Source organism: Lontra canadensis, unplaced genomic scaffold (assembly GCF_010015895.1).
Source record: "Lontra canadensis isolate GAN:19392208 unplaced genomic scaffold, GSC_riverotter_1.0 scaffold98, whole genome shotgun sequence".
Taxonomy (NCBI): Eukaryota; Metazoa; Chordata; class Mammalia; order Carnivora; family Mustelidae; genus Lontra; species Lontra canadensis.
The window spans coordinates 2,485,940-2,502,006 of record NW_022631092.1 but is presented as its reverse complement, the minus strand read 5'-3'; the positions used below and the strand labels follow the sequence as shown (position 1 = coordinate 2,502,006).

The window sequence follows — 16,067 nt, the reverse complement described above, 5'->3', positions numbered from 1 at the left end:
CGGAGCTCCCGTTTCCATGGTGATTGAAGCAGGAGAATGAAACCAACCCCAACTGCTGGGCTCACAGGACAGGAAGCCGCCCCTCTCCTTGGGCCACCAGTTCCACTCAGGCCTCCAGAAGACCAAAGGGAGAACACATCTAGGGGTCTGTGCGCCCTGTCCTCACACCTGCCCCACTCCCACTCCTGTAGGGAGCAGCGCTGAGGACCCCAGGCCCTGGGGTGGGGTGGGGGGGTCTGGTGAGAGGGACTTCGCTGGGCTGGGTGTCATCTGTGCAACATTTATTGTACTGAAGGTGGGCCTCCCACCCCCCCCACCACCAGACCACAGCTCCAGGAAGAAAGCTCAGAAGTCAAGTGGAGAGTTCGGTGGAGCACAGTGGGGAGGGGACAGGGACAGCCCCATAGCGAGGTTGTCTTGGAAAGGCAGACTCATCCCTGAAAGTGCTCCAGCCACAGCCCAGTGTTGGGGCCAGGCTGCCCTCACCCCAAGTTCTGCCCTGCCGCCCTGCCACCCCCCAGCCCCAGGAATGGAGGTTCCGCCATTCCCAATGGCCCAGAGGGTCCGGGGTCTACTCAGCAGTTTTTGAAAATGAAGACGGTTTTTCTCCTACTTGACACATTCTGTTCTCTGGTCTGGGCAAAGCTCTGGCCCAGAGACCTGGCGAGGTCACAGAGGTGGTCCCAGCTGGCCGGGAGACCGCCCACAGCCTCAGTCCATTGCTGGGTCCCTTCCGCCAGGATCCAGGGCCGCCGCCGCCCTGAGGCTTTAGTGAAACGCTCCACGGCCTCGGCTACTGGGTGATCTCGTACTTCAGGTACCTGATCAGCCGGCCAGGGAGCGGCAGGTCATCCAGCAGCTTTATCCGGTGTTTCCCCACCGCCTTCCGCACGCGCAGCCGGCACAGGTGAGCCAGGGGTCTGGGAAGCTCTGGGCCGAGGAGAGAAAAGAGAAATGCTGATGTCAGCAACCAGCAAGGAATTTGCATCTGTGACCGCTGGCAGGTAGGAGACACCGGGTCAATGTGACCGGAGAAGAGGCAGGTGCTGGAAGGGAACCTGGGTGGCTCAGGGGGTTAAGTGTGCGACTTCCCCCCAACAAAGATTATTTATTTATTTATTTTGGGGGGGCAACATGAGCAGAGGATAGCAACAGAGGCAGAGGGAAAAGAAGAAGCTCCCTGTGGAGCAGGGAGCCCGATTCAGGACCCGATCCCAGGACCCCGAGATCAGGACCTGAGCCAAAGGCAGATGCTTAATGACTGAGCCACCCAGGCACTCCAAGAGGCTGACCCTTGATCTCAGCTCAGGTCTCGATCTCAGGATTGTGAGTTCAAGACCCACGCTGGGCTCCACGCTGAGCATGTAGCGTATTTAAAAACCAGAGGCAGTGCTCTATAACCCCAGCTCCTGCCAACTCAAAAGATCTGGCAAAGGAGCTTCCCTCTTGTCACTCCTCATTGATCTGTGTAGCCCAAGGAAGTATATGAGGCAGGTATAAACCCACTTCACAGGTAAGGATGTAGCAAGGACCGCACCTGGAACCGGAGCTGCCATCCCTCTCGCCCTGTGATCCTTCATCTATATACACAGCCCGGACCCCCAACACAGCCTTAGCCATCCCATGAATGGTCACCCAGCAAGCCCCGGGCTCCAGAGGCCGGCTTCCCCGACAAGCACCGCTCCCTGTGTGTGGTTTGCGGGCCAGCAGCATGGGCCGTATCTGGGAGCATGCTGAAATGCACTCTCAGGCCCTGCCCCAAGCCTGCTGAGTCAAGAGTCTGTATTTTTAACAAAATGCCCAGGTGCTTTGTACGCACTTTGCAGTTTGAACTGTCCAAGACCACCATCTCTCCTCTACCCTGCCACACTACCTCTCAGTGACCCACAAACATGGGCAACATACTCCAAAAGTCCCCATAACCCTCAGCAAGCTGAAACCAGTTAAAACATCCTGGAAAGATTTGGAGGAGAGACTCAGGTTGGCCAAACCTATGTCTGAATCCCTGCTCTGCCACTAACTAGCCATGAGACCTTAGCTCAGGTGACATCACCTCTCAGAGGGTCCATCTTCTCCTTTATAGGAGAGAGTCACAGAGACACCGAATGCGACATGTGGCACAGAGCTCTGCCCCCAGTAGGTGCTCATCAAATGTTAGAAGCAGTCCCATCCCCCGAGTCCTAGGCCTGAATCAGACAGGGTGGCCGGCCAGTAGCCGCAGCGACAGCCCCTACCTGCCTTCTCCTTGATGACGGCCCAGTCCTCGAAGCTCTCGATGTGTTCCTTCAGCCGTGAGCAGAGCTGCACGTTGCCTACGTAATCCAGGAGGATGTCGATGATGGGCCCTGCCCAGCGGCTCACCTCTGGGGCAGACAGGATCTCACAGAACTGAAAGAGATCACGCACTGGGGCTCAGGCTCCCAGGACCAGAAGCGGTGCATCAGTGAGAATGTCTATCAGGGAAGCCAGGGCTGGGAAGGGCAGGGCAGGGATCCGAGGACGGACACTGGGCGCACTCGTGGCATGATCTACTTGAACAGATCCCCTCCCCCCTCATCAACACAGCCTCTGCTCCCAAAAGTGGGAGGGGGGGCAGCTTGGCCATCACCTCTCTAAGCCTCAACTTCCTGATCTAGAAAATGGGAATATGACAACTGGAGGGTTTTTTTTTTTTTTAATGAGAATTAAGGTAATATATGAATAAAAACTTCTTGGCACACAGCAGGTGGCCATAAATGATTCCCATTAGCCATTAGAGTTGTCACTTGTGAAGCCAAAACCGCGGTCAGGTCCTGCCTCTGGGCTACCCTGCTCTTCATCTTACCTTAGCTTCACATCCATCCCCACCCTGATCATGCGACATCATATTCCGGGTTTGCTGCCAGTGACGGACCCTTCAGTTTTACACACTCCCCAGCAATCCCCTGCTCCCTTGTCGTTCCTTACACTCTCCCAAGAACGAGGAGCAAAAAAAAAAAAAAAGATGTAACGGTTCCCGTGAACCGAGTTCTGCAGCCTCTAAGGCAGGCTCGCCGCGGGCTTCCACGGCCTCCAGAGTGCGCCCCCTACGAGGCCGCTCGGCCGCCGGGGAAGGGGCGGGCATCCACCACGGGTCCACACCCGTGCGCCCTGGGCGCGCGAACCGGCCCGCCCGCCAGGCGCGCCCCCGCCCACCTGGACCACGGCGGGCTCCTTGTCGCTGGCGGACGTGTCGCTGAACCGGCTGGAGCGCGACGGGGCGGGCGGGTGCGGGCCGTTGCCGTACTGGCACGAGAAGCAGGGCTCGCCGTCGCAGCCGAGGTCCATGAGGAACTTGAGCAGCGACAGGTACTTCATGGCGAACATGATGGTGGCGGGGAAGGCGGTGGGGTGCGTGGCGATGTAGGCGTTGATGTCGGCGCCGTGGTCCAGCAGCAGCTGCATGGTGCGCAGGCAGCCCTGGCGGATGGCCACGAGCAGGGGGCTGATGAGGTCGCGGTTGGGGTCGGCGCCGGCCAGCAGCAGCAGCTCGGTGGCGTGCACGTTGTTGTTGACCACCGCGAAGTAGAGCGCGGAGCTGCGGCGGTCCTCGTAGAGGCGCGCGCGCTCGGGCGCCAGCGGCGCGTTCACGTCGAAGCGCGCGCCCAGCAGCGCCTCGAGCACCCGGTCGTGGTTGCGCTCGGCGGCCAGGTGCAGCGGGCTGATGCCGCTACGGCGCACGCGCGTGCGGCTGGTCACGGGCAGCAGCATCTGCACGATCCTGCGGGCGGGGCAGGCAAGCGAGGGTCAGGGGGCGGCCCCGCCGGCAGAGGGCGCTAAGGGCCCCGGGCCCCGGGCGCTCAGGACTGCCGTGTGGGGTGGCACGTGCCCACCAGCAGGGGTCGCGGGGGAGCCAGCCTGCTCACCATGACCCCTTTGGGGAGGATGGGTCGCTGCTATCCCCCATTTTACAGATCAGGAAAACTGAGGCTCATAGATCTTCAACCACCTTTCCAAAGTTACACAGCGATTAAGGGATGGAGCTGGGCTTCAGACCCAGAACCCGTGGCCATCCGAGTCCTAATTCCTCAAAACCTCAGCGGGACAGGACTGTGGTTTCAAGACATCCCTGCAGACTTATATCAGCCTAAGGAGTGTTCCCCTTTCCCAGCTCAGTGATCTGAGGGAATTTACTGGAAAGCCCACAAACCTAACTCAGGAGGCAGTGGAACCCGGGTGATGTTTGGAGCCAGAAGTTTGGCACCTGCCCTGCCTAGGTGGGGTAGGGGTTGGGGGGGGCAGTGAAAGTTGTATCTGAGAGTTCACGATATGCCAGGAGACATCTAAAGGATTTACAAACACATTCTGGTTTAACCTTTTCAACAACCGATCAAGTATGTCTCGCCATCCCCATTTTGCAGATGAGAAAGATCAAGGCTCAGAGAGGTGGAGGGACTTGTCTAGGCCGTGTATCGGGACAGGCAAACCAAGAAATGTACCCTGCTCCTACCCCAGGACTGAGCTGTTTTACATCTCTATGGAGCAGCCAAGTCCTGGGGGATAGGAGGGGGCGAATGTATCCAGGCCCAGCCACTCCTGCTCTAGGCCCCTGTCAGCCCTTGGTGACCACGAGTTCCCCTGCCTCTCCTGTGAGTCTCACTGCCTCTTTCCCTGAAGGCTGACCCGAGCCTCCCCCAGGCCCTCTGCCTTGCCTGAGGCCTGGAGAGGGTTGATCAGCCTCTGCGGAGGCTGGAGATCCTGGGAACCCCGGATCTGGTCTCTCCTGCTGAATCAGGCACTGCTCTCGGGACTTAATCTACATCCATCTATTATATCCTCCCAGTAGCCCTAGGACTTATACTGTCCGCTTTTCCAGATGAGAAAACATGAAGTCCAGAGACAGTATGCAACTTGCGCGAGGACACACAGGCGGTAAGTGATGGGGCCAGGGTTTGAACCTCGGGAGACTGATGGCCCAGGCCACGCTCTCGGTCATTGCCCTGTGTCTTGTGTAGCAGGCAGGGTTTTGCATGACAGCCCCATTTTACCTTCACCGCAGCCCTGGGGGATAGCCGGAGTAGCTCTGTGGCCTTCCTTTTAACAGACCTGACTCAGAGAGAGGCAGCAACTCATCAAAGGTCGTAAGCAATTTTGGGGGCTCATTTCCAGGGGCTCTTGACCCCTTCTTGTCTTTGCTCTCTTCTCCTAGACCCCTCCCATGAGCAAGAAGGAGCTCCTGCCACTGACATGATTCCACACCCTAATCCTTCCAATCCTTGCTGGTGGGTGACCTCGCGGCCCCATGCAGGCTCCAAGGAGGTGGCCACGGTGGGGCAAGCAGGTGCCACCAGGCCTGTTCCCACGCCTCTCTGGCATGCTGGCTTCACGGCTTCCTGGAAATCTCATGCCAGTGGCCTCCTGCTAGGATCTCAGTGGGAAGTCTTATTATTGTTAGTGACGCTCTGTTTGCCTAAAATCTGCCTCTAAAACCTCAAAAGGAAATTCACACACCCAGGGGGGCTAATTGCCTCCTAATTTCTATTTGTGTAGGCATAGGAGGCCTGACCTTACTCCGTAGAGGTGCTGGTCAAAGGCAGGGCTGTGGCCTCGCCCTGGACCATAGCCATCGCCAACAAATGCTCCCTAACAGCCGTGGCAAGCTCGAGCTCAGGAAGGAACAGCAAGAGCGACTGCCCAAGGGCTGCCGGCCAGATGGGGGTGGTAGCCCTGGCAGGTCACAGCTGGCCTCCAGCGACCCGCAGCCCAACCAGGGGAAAGTGGCCGGAATGTGGGAACACGGATGGAAGCCACCTATGGTCCAGAAATCATCCTGTTACTAACGCGGGAAAATCATCTCATTTGTGCGCCTCTGTGGGACTCTGCCAATCTGAAAGTAAATGCGCCCTGTGGGACAGCCCTCCCATTTTATGGGACATGAAACTGAGGCCTGGGCACGGGGTGGAGAAGACAGTGAGGTCGGATTGGAGGTGGATGGCAAAGCCAGAGCAGGGTGTAGGTGTCTGGAAGGCCCAGGGCTAGGCCTTTCGGTGCTGCCCCACTCAGGACCCCATGAGAAGGGCTGGAGCCTTCCTCCTCCTCCCACAGGCAGGTCTTGGGCCCACAGGGCTCAAAGTGTACCTCATGAAGAGGAACAAAGGTGCCCACTGCCCAGTAGAACCTTTGGTGTTTGCGAGACCAGGTTCCCTGTTCCCCCTTCTCCCTTCCCCAGGGCAAGGGTCACACCTACCACCCCAAGCCCAGACCACAGCAGACCCAGCTCAGGGCTGTTCCAGGGAGGCCCTCCCCAAACAAGTGTGAAGGGGGTTGCAAAGGTAATATAAATTAGAAGTAGAAGAGAAAGAATAGTTAAAAACGAGGGCATCATATGTGAGGCCCAAAAGGCCAGTCTCTGTTATGTCAGCCACAAAATAGACCCTAAGATCCTGATTCTCTACAGGGTCAAACAGCAAAATCATCTGGGCACCTTCTAGAAACCCCCAAGTCCCCCGCCCCAGCCCAGACTGCTTCCATCAGAATCTCTGAGGACGAGTGAGGCCTGGACATCTGGGACTTTAGAGCCCTCCAGAGCCAGCGTGCAGCCAAGGCTGAGAACCCCAGTCTTGGTGCTCTCCTAAACTTAGGTTAAAGGATGCGCGGGCCATCTGGTCTAATGCAACACCAACCATTTCTTAACAAGTCTACATTAGTGTTGAGTTTTAATCTCATCAGGTGTCTTTGCTAAACTGGAAATGAAGGACGAGGTAAAGCGTGCTTTGTCCTGTGGGCTCCTTTCTCAGCCATGCCCGAATGTCACACGCTCTGGTTAAAGGTAATGTAGAGATGGCACCCTCTGGCGAACACAGAGCGCTGCTTTCCATGCTGGGTAGATGTGCCTGGGGTTTTGGCAGGTGGCCATGCGTGGAATGCCTATAGGATGTCCCATCAAATCCCCGAGCAGCTGTGGGAGGTCGGCGTGGAGAGGGCCATTAATGCCCCATGCCTGGGGAGTGAAGGGCCCAGGGCTTGCCTGGCCATGGGCCCTGCCAGGTGGCAGAAGCTGCTGGGAACCCGGCTTTAATCCTTTGTTGGGCAGCCCTCAAGAGTGGCCTGGCCCCTCTCGGTCTTGAAGAGCAGAGGGAAACCGGGCCTGGGAATGAGGGGAGGATGACCAGGGAAATCGCTTTGAGAGTCATGAGCCCAAAGCAGATTTGGGAGAACACAAGCTGTTCACATAGATGGTTCCAGAGGGGACTGGCCTTGCTCCCTGGTCATCCTTAGGCACAGCCAATTCTCCTTCCACTGCCCCTCCAGCTGGGGTCAGACTGCCAACATCGGGGTCCATTTGAGACATCCGGGGCTGATGGAAGGATGCCAAAAGAAATTGCCAGCCAGCTCGGCCACTCTGTGGCAAGCTGCTTCCCATTTCTCTCTGCAAAATCAGGCCTGGTATTAGATCAGTGATTCTTCCAAGGGTGTGATGGGCCATATCTGGTTGGCTCGGGAGATTTTCAAAGGTAGAGGCTTAGATGTCCTACCCCAGAATGTTCTGGATGTTCTGGTTTAGTGGTTCTGGGATGTGTCATTTAACAAATAGCCCGGAGAGACGGTGCTGTGCCGAGAGGTGTGGAGAGCCAGGGGGCCTGGAGACTTCCAAGTGCCGTCTCCTTCATTCTTTGGATCTGTCCCTCTGGGTCACATCTGAGATAAACCATGTTTGTTGACTGAGGCTGGTTCTTTCTGGGGCTGAAGAGAAAGCATCCATCTTGCCCGTCGCCACTGCCTGCCTTGGTGCTTTCTTCCCTTTACCCACTGAACTGAAAAATGACAGAACGTGCTCTTCCCACCTAGGAGAGCATGAATGCTGACCTGCGGGGTACCCATGCCCTGCACTCCGTGGCGTGCTTTACTTCCGTTCTGTAGCTGGTAGATGTAGATGATGCTGGTGTTTAATGAGCACTTACTATGTGCGAAGCATGCTGCGTGACAGGGGCTCTCTCTTTGAATCCACAAATAATAAGATGGTGTCTATCCACCTTATTAGTCCTAACAACAACGCCATAAAGCAGGTGTAACTGTCCCCCATTTTACAGAAGAGGCAACTGAGGCTCAGAAGGATTAAGCAACATGACCAAGAGCTTCAGCAGGAAGGCAAACCCAAGTCTGTGTGCCTTGCACCCCGCTCTGGGGTTCAGGGGAGGCGGGGTCTCCTCCACGTATATATTGCGGGCGGTGGGGGGCATCTTTGATTGGCCATATGTACAGACAGCCTGCAGAGTAGAGCCTGGAGCTCTGGGGGTCTGTCTCATTGTCTCCATTCCTCTCCCCCTGGATGCCACTCTCATCCCCATTTCCTTCTGCTTTTGCAAACACAGCCAACACCCCCCAACGTGCACGACGTGTTCTTCCCTCTTCTCTCTGCCCAATGGCAGGCGGTGTTGCCCAAAGTGTGTCCTCCGGGGTGCACTCGATGGGATTTTATGTGAAATGTGTTCTTTATTAATTGCAAATTGGCAATTTCAGCGATTTAATAATGTGATGAAGGTTTCCTTTTGAAAACAAGTTCATTTTAAGCAAACATGTCTTCAAAAGAAAATCTATTCCGTAATCAGAGTACAGGTGCCTATAATCAGGAAGGCGGTCTGTGAATGGTCCAAGTTTGGAAAACACGGGTCGGGTGGATATCACGGAACCCCGTCCTCCTTCAAGAGCGGCTGGGGGTTCTGCCTGCTTGGGCAGTCTTCCCTGAGCCCACCAGCCAGAGGTGGTGCTGAGGCACGTTTAACCACCGGCTCCTTGGGGGCACAGGGGGCCCTGAAATTTGCATTCACCCATTTCCGTGGTGTAAATTTCAGGCTGCCCTTGTGAAGAATCAACCCCCGTGAGCTGGTACGAGCTAATTGTAGGGCACCCCTGCTTCCAGCCCAGGCTGGTCTCTCTTCTCCAGGACTGCCGTGGAGCTCAGCCTTCATGCTCTTTCATTATGTTGCTCTTTCATTATGTTATGTATTTGTGTGTGTGTGCGTGTGTGCGTGTGTGTGTGTGTGTCCTGCCCACCAGATCCCTCCTCAAGAACCTAGGCTTCTCTTGTCTTGCTCAAAGTGCCCGGCACATAGCAAGTGCTCAGGAAAGGCTAGCTATTACCCTGGGCACTCTTTGTGATCCTGTTTCACTGGTACTACTGTATTTGTCTGCGCATCCTCTGAAGGCTTCCTAATTGCCTGAGAGGTTATCTTTGCATCCCCAACAGAAATAGCCAGACTCCTATCCTGTCCCTGTAGATGGGACATTTGTTGCAGCTGGGTTCTGACCATCTGTGAGATGTGTGACCTTGGGCAAGTCACTCAACCTCTCTGTGCTAAGCTTCCTCACTTGAGGAAATGAAGATAATTGTATCTACCTCCAGAGATTTGATAAAAGGGTTGTTAACCACAGAACCATCAGGAGGGGGAAGTAAGTTGATAACGGAACGGGCTCTAGTTTGCCAACTGCGGGATGACCTCCTCCTTTCTACCTGGAAGGTACCCTCCACCCCGAGCCCTCCTGGGCATCCTGAGTCCCAGGTGGGACACTTGAGCCCCCGCTCCAGCAGTGGAGAGCCACAGAGCACGGGGGGCAGGGCCCGAGCTGACCTGTAGTTGCCCTTCTTGGAGGCGATGTGCAGCGGGAGCATGCCGTCCTTGTTGGCCTTGTTGGCATCGGCGCCTTGCGAGAGCAGAAACTCCACCACATCCTCGTGCTCGTTCTTGCAAGCCTCGTAGAGGGCTGACGCGTTGTCACTGGCCTGCGTATTGATGTCGGCGCCTGGCCAAGGAGAAGCAGATCGAGGCATGAGCTGGGCAGTCACCGTCATACACTGTGCCAACCACGGTGACACAGCGGGTCACTTAACAACACCTGCCTGCAACAGTGAGACCCAGGGGGCCTCTTAGAATCGAAAAGCTGCCTTGATGATGCTGGTGTTTAATGAGCACTTACTATGTGCCAAGCACGCTGCGTGACGGGGGCTCTCTCTTTGAATCCACAACACAGCTCATGCCATTGGTCAAGCTCTCATCTGCAAGTGGCAGACAAGGACACGGAGGCACAGAGGACCGACACCACTTGCCCCAGACCACCCAGCTCCTAAATGCAGAGACAAAACTTGATGGTCTGACGGCAGAGACCCCGACAGATGGTCTAACAGCAGAGGCCATGCTCTTCACCCCCACTCCCTGTGAAAATGATCCAGGCCCTGTCCCGAGGAAACACCTTGGCGTGCAGAGCCCCCTGATAAGGAAAGGCCCCAAGAACTCTATTAATTGGGATTTGTTCTTCTGTGCCTTCTGTGGCAAAGAGTAAGAGAAGGATTGCTTCTCGTCTCCTCTGCGGAGGGCACAAGAGCACGTTGGGAAGTGAGGAATAAAGCCAAGGACAGACTCCATCAGCCTCATCTCCTACATCTTCTCCATCTCCTGCTGGTAAAGGAGAGACCCATGGGCTTCTCTGCAAAAAGAAGTACAGTCCTTTCACCAGTCCCTCCTTGTTCTGGGAGGAGACAGAGCTGAGACCACGGTGATGTGTCATAAGGACTGAAATCAGAAGCATCCGATAGCCCCAGTTCCTCCCACCTGAGCATTCTGCTTATCTCAGGCTTTCTGGTAATTTTCAATTTTGATAACTGACTTCTGTCTAGGGGAAAGAGCACAGGCTTTTGTGGGAAACAAGAATCAGCAGAAGTTTCTGTTTTGTGGCTTGCAAAGGCCTGGGGCCTCGGGTAGCCTTCAGGGGCCTCGGTTTTCCCCTCTGTTGACTGGGAATAATAGTGCCTACTAATCAGGGGGACTTCCAGGAGTAGATAAGATAAAATAAGTAAATATCTGCTGTGGGCTGGTTGGTTGTGTCCCCTCAAAATGCATATGTTGAAACCTAATCCCCAGTGCCATGGTGTTTGGGGGTGGGGCCTTTGGGGGGTGCGAAGGTGATGAGGGCGGAGTTGTGCTCCTGACGGGATTCCCGCCCTTCCCAGAGAGACACCCCCGCCCCTGGTCCCTGCCTGGCCGCTTCCACCATGTAAAGACCCAGTGAGAAGACCCAGCCTGACTTCTCATGTGGGGAGAGCCTGTCTCCAGTCTTCAGACAACAAACCTGCCAGCACCTTGATCTTGGACTTTTCAGGCTTTGGAACTGTGAGAAATAACCATCTGCGCTCCGGAAGTCCCCAGTCCACGGCGCTCTCTTATAGCAGCCCAGACAGAGAAGGTGCTTTGCAAAGGCCAGTCCTCCAGGATGGAGGGACTGGGGCCCAGGGGTTGTTCCCACTCTCCACCCTGCAGGAAGTCACCCAACAGGTCCAGGCTCTTGAAGTCGGGCTCCCTGGGAGCTGGACCCCACCAGCAAAGCTGCCCGTTCTCACCAGAAAAATATTTGGATTTGAAAGTGGACGCAGCCCACACAGGGAGCAGCCCCTGACTCAGACTGTCGGCGGGGAAGCTGGACAGATGTTTGGAGTCAACCCGTTACCCCCGCCGGCTGAGCACCCTGCCCTCCGCCCAGCCTCCTTGCCTGGGCCCCCAGGACCCCGCCTGGGCCCCTTTGTTCTCAAGCGGATCAGTCAAGATTTGTCCCCGGCCTCAAGGACGTGCCCCAGGTTTGTTTTCCCAACTGCTTTGGCACGTGCTGGGGAAGCGGGGGTTTATCCAAGCAGAGTCCCATGCTGGTAACTCTCGAGGCCCACGAGGGCATGGCAGCGCCCAAGAGGCGTGCTTTCAGAATCCAGGCTCTGATCACGACTGGTTCTCTAACCTCTCTAAGCCTCAGTCTCCTCATCTGCCGAATGGGAGGAGGACAGGGCCCATCTCATCCCAGCTGTGGAGAAGCCCGCTGGCCTGATCGGTTTCTTGTTCAACAGTGTCTAGCACACAGCACGTCCTCAACAAATCACTTCAACTAAGCCCGGGGGTGTGTCTGGCTTTACTCCTGGTCCCTCGGTTGCTAGAGAGGGAGTCTCACCCTCCGTGGAGAAAGAGAAAAGAAATCAAAGGTGTTCTCGGGGAAGAACAAAATGATGATGCTCTTTGGCCGGAAGAATGTCTGCCATCATCTCGGGGTGTCTTCTGTTCCTAATGCGGGCCATGGTGTTTTATTTTCTCCCAGTGAGTGACTAAGATTTTCCCCAGGCAAAGAGTGCCGAGACCCGAATTCAAATCCCACCTCTTCTACAACTCTGCAGTGTGACCTTGGACCAATCACTTTCCCATCCTGTGCCCTGTGCATCAGCAAATAGTAGTGCTACGAGGATCACTATTATAACTCAGGTCCCTGGTTTCATCACCTATAACATGAGGAGGTGACCTAAATGTCATCCGAGGCTCCTTGTGGCCTTGAAGTGTGACATGGTGGAGACAGAAATGGTTGAGGGTCAGGAGCTCCAGAGTCTGGCTCCTTCCACCACTAATTCACGAAGCGACTGTAAATAAGTCACTTCCCCTTTCTGGGCCTCAGATTCCTCATTTGTAAAATGAGGATGTTGGGCTAGATTAGAGATGACAAACAGGTGGCACGTGGGCCACTCCCCACTCCACCCCGGGTTTGTGCCTAATTGCAGGCGTCACCGGTGGCTCGGTTCACGTCTCCCAGCGAGCCCAGACCCAGCCCCTGAGTCCTTCTCGACCAGCGCTCCTTCTCCGACACTAGCACTCGATCAGAGCATGTCCATAGGGTGACACCTAAACTCGCCTTCCCCTGGACACCTCAGGTCCCTCCCCGCCGCGCCCCTTCCAGACGTGCTGTGTGAACCAGGGGCCCCGAGCACTCACCGTACTTGGCCAGGAACCTCAGGGCCTCCAGCTGCCCACTCTGGGCCGCCACGAACAAGGGGGTGATGCCGTAGGCATTCTTGGACTCCACCTTGGCGCCTCTGCTCACCAGGATCTCCATGACCTCCAGGTCGTTGCGAGAAACAGACTCGTGCAGGGCCGTCCAGCCTCGGTTGCAGCGGTGGTTGGTGTCTGCGTGGTACTGCACCAGGACCCTCACTGCCTCCACGTTCTTGCGCTCACAGGCTGCGCCCAGGGAGAAGCCAGAGGGTCAGCAGGGTCCTGGCAGGACCTGGCCGGCCGAGACTTCACTCATTTATTTGTCCATTCACCCATTCATTCACCAGCTGCTCATTCAACAAATACCCACCGGGCCTATACTGGGGTCCAGTCCCTCCCTGCGTCTTACCCAGGAAATACACCTAAAATAATAGTGATCCTCGTAGCACTACTATTTGCTGATGCACAGGGCAATGATTATGGGCCAGGCCCTCTGTTCCAAGCACCTTACACGACCAACTAATAGGATTCTCCCAGTCATCCTTAAAGGATGTCGTGTTATTATTCCTTTTCACAGAGGAGGAAGACGAGGCACAGAGAAGTTAAGTAACTTGCCCACGGTCACACAGATAAGTGGCAGAACAGGGATTCAAGCTCAGGCAGTCAGGTCCAGAGTCTCTGTCCCTTGGGAGGTTCCAGGGTGTCCCTAACTTGTTTCCCTCTACGATGTCACCTGCTCTAGTCCTGCACATTGCCAAGGTCAGAAAAGGGGGAGGAGTGCAGTCCTACTCCTGCTCGAAACCCTCCCTCAAGGCTGTTCACATAAAGATTGTTTATTCATTTATTTAACAGAGAGAGAGAGAGAGAGAGAGAGTGCACAAGTAGGGGGAGCGGCAGGCAGAGGGAGAAGGGGAAGCAGGCTCCCCACTAGAAAGGAGCCAGATGCGGGATTCGATCCCAGGACCCAAGGATCATGACCTGAGCCAAAGGCAGCTTCTTAACCTACTGAGCCACCCAGGCACCTAAACTGAAGTAAAATAGGACTTCTGAGTACAGCTCTTCAAGTCTACTCGACCTGCTCAAACCTCCTTGTTCAGCCTCATTGCTTTCTAGAACCTAAATGCACCACCGGCTCTGGCCCAGGGTTATCACCAGGGAGGCTGGGCTCTCGTCCAAATAAACCACTTCTTCGAGTCGATCAGGGGTGAGCGTAAGAAGGGACCCCAGGCAAAGCTCCCCACCTCTCAAAGCCTTGGTTTCCTCGCCTGTAAACCAGAGATCACAAAACCTTCCTGAGAGGACCCTGTGGGAGCCCTGGGTGAGGGGGTGCATGGAATGCTCTAGAACAGTGTGTGGCCTATGGGAGGACTGCACGCATTCCCGGGGCCTCAGCCATAGCTGAGAACTGCAGTGTTCGGGAGTTCCCTCTGGGACCTCTGCGTCTCCAGGCCATGGCTCTGGTGTCCAGTTAGATGTGGCTTCTGAGACACACTTGCCCCATGGGTGCACAAGGGACCCAGTTACCAGCTACCCAGTTCCTGTTTCCCATGGAATGTTCCAGGTACTGGATATCAGACATGTGGGAAAATCAGGGATTTCTGTAGTGTTTCAAAGTTAAAGGTCCTATCATATTTGTAAGCCCTGAGGCCGATTGCTTAAGTGTGCAGGCATGAGCTGAAGGCTTCAAAATGTCATAGCTCAGCGTGTAGTGCTGGCAGCTAGCTCCGTGAGTTTAAATCCCAGGTCTGGCCTCGTTCCACGTCTCTATGCCATGGGTCCTTATCTGTAAAATGGGGATACTGCCCGTGTAGGGCTGGTCTCATATGTAGATAGATATTAGGGTTAAGTGGGAGAACAGCTCCTGGCACATAGTAAACACTCAGTAAATGCCTGCCATTATGATCATTCAGATTTTGACTCCGGGCACATGCTAGAGACGCCGAAGTCCTTGGATGGTATATTGAGTGAGTTAGGAGTTTCTAGGGTTTTTTAAAACATCCCGGAGGTACACATTTTCTTTCATGCCTCTTTGCCTCTGCCTCTGCTGTCCCCTCTGTTTGTCCAGCTGGTAACTCCCTCCTTTTCCAACTCGGCACAAACACCCCCTTTTGTGGGGGCTTCCCCCCCGCTCCCCCTGCCGGCCTTAGGGCCCTCCCCCAAGCTCCCAGGAGCATCAGGCTGAGCTCTGTGAGGCCATTAGCTGGCTGTTACATTGTCTGTGTGTTGATGCTCACTGGGCTGGGAGAGCGCATGGGCACGGATCATATCGTTTCATTTCTGGGCCCTCGGCGCTCCTCAGTGAGCCTCACCCAAGGGAGGACTTGGGACGTTGGACCCGAATAGGTGCATGAATGAATGACCCAATTATACAAGTCCTACACCTGAATGAGACTGTCCTTTCAAAGGACCCCTGGCTGCGGTGGGGGAAGCGAGAGGGTGATGAACTTTGGGACCAGTGCAGCCGATTGCCCACCTACTCTCCGGAGCCTTCCCCGGGGAAGCCCACCCTGGGGGCTCACCTTTGTAGAGCGGTGTCTCTCGGGCCTTGTTGGAAATGTCAGGCTCGGCCCCAGCCTGGAGCAGAGACTGGAGGCAGTCCAGGTGTCCCCTGCACGTGGCCAGGTAAAGGGCCGTTTCCTCCTGCAAGGTGCGCTGGTCGATGACGGCCGGGTATGCTGGGGAGAACAGATGGGAAGTTCACTAAGGGGAAAGATACCCCCTCCTCGCCAGCACAAAGATAACCCCAATTTCCACCCAATTCCCACGACAGATGTGTGTGACCTCCACCTAAATTTATCATCCATCCTCTTGGCCCTGGACTTGGCTGCTTTCACAGGGCTGTTTCAGCTTCCCAGCCATATTAACTCAGCTCAGATGCCGCCTCCTCTGGGAAGCCTTCCCTGGTTGAGCCCCCTCCCTCTCTGAATGACCCTGTCCTTCCCTTATACTCCCACCAGCCAAGGCCAGAAGCTCTGTCTCAGACAGCTGTTTCTGCCCTAGCATATGGTGGTGGGCTGGTCTAGGGTTCCTGCTGCTTCAGGACAGAGCTGAGTCCTGTCTGCAGGTGTTACCGATCCGCATCTGGCTTGGGGAAGCCGAGGCTCAGAGAGGAGGCATGATTTGCCCAGGTTCCCACAGCTGTGGGGGATGGCCTTGGCCGGGCCTAGGCACAGCTGTGGTATTTTCCACATTAGATCAGCCCCTGGAACATTCTGGAACAAGCTGGCAGTGGCTCTCCCCAAAAGTCAGCCCTCCCTCCTTCCTTTTCTAGGAATTAGGCTCTCCTGTCCCAAGAGGCCTGCAGAGGTGGCAGCT

At 55.7% G+C, this 16,067-nt stretch overlaps 1 protein-coding gene across 2 annotated transcripts in view; it reads right to left on the bottom strand.

Moving 5' to 3' along the window:
• Positions 1 to 259: 259 nt before the first annotated feature.
• Positions 260 to 16,067, bottom strand: part of ASB2 (ankyrin repeat and SOCS box containing 2) — a 40,604-nt gene continuing 24,796 nt past the window's right edge. For both annotated transcript variants that reach the window (XM_032837335.1, XM_032837336.1), the window contains exons 5-10: positions 15,272 to 15,427; positions 12,753 to 12,998; positions 9,588 to 9,759; positions 3,175 to 3,739; positions 2,235 to 2,388; positions 260 to 930 (exon numbers count right to left, since the gene is read on the bottom strand). In XM_032837335.1, coding sequence (XP_032693226.1) covers positions 794 to 930; positions 2,235 to 2,388; positions 3,175 to 3,739; positions 9,588 to 9,759; positions 12,753 to 12,998; positions 15,272 to 15,427 — 1,430 coding nt within the window. In that variant the 3' untranslated portion in view covers positions 260 to 793. The remainder of the gene's footprint in view (positions 931 to 2,234; positions 2,389 to 3,174; positions 3,740 to 9,587; positions 9,760 to 12,752; positions 12,999 to 15,271; positions 15,428 to 16,067) is intronic.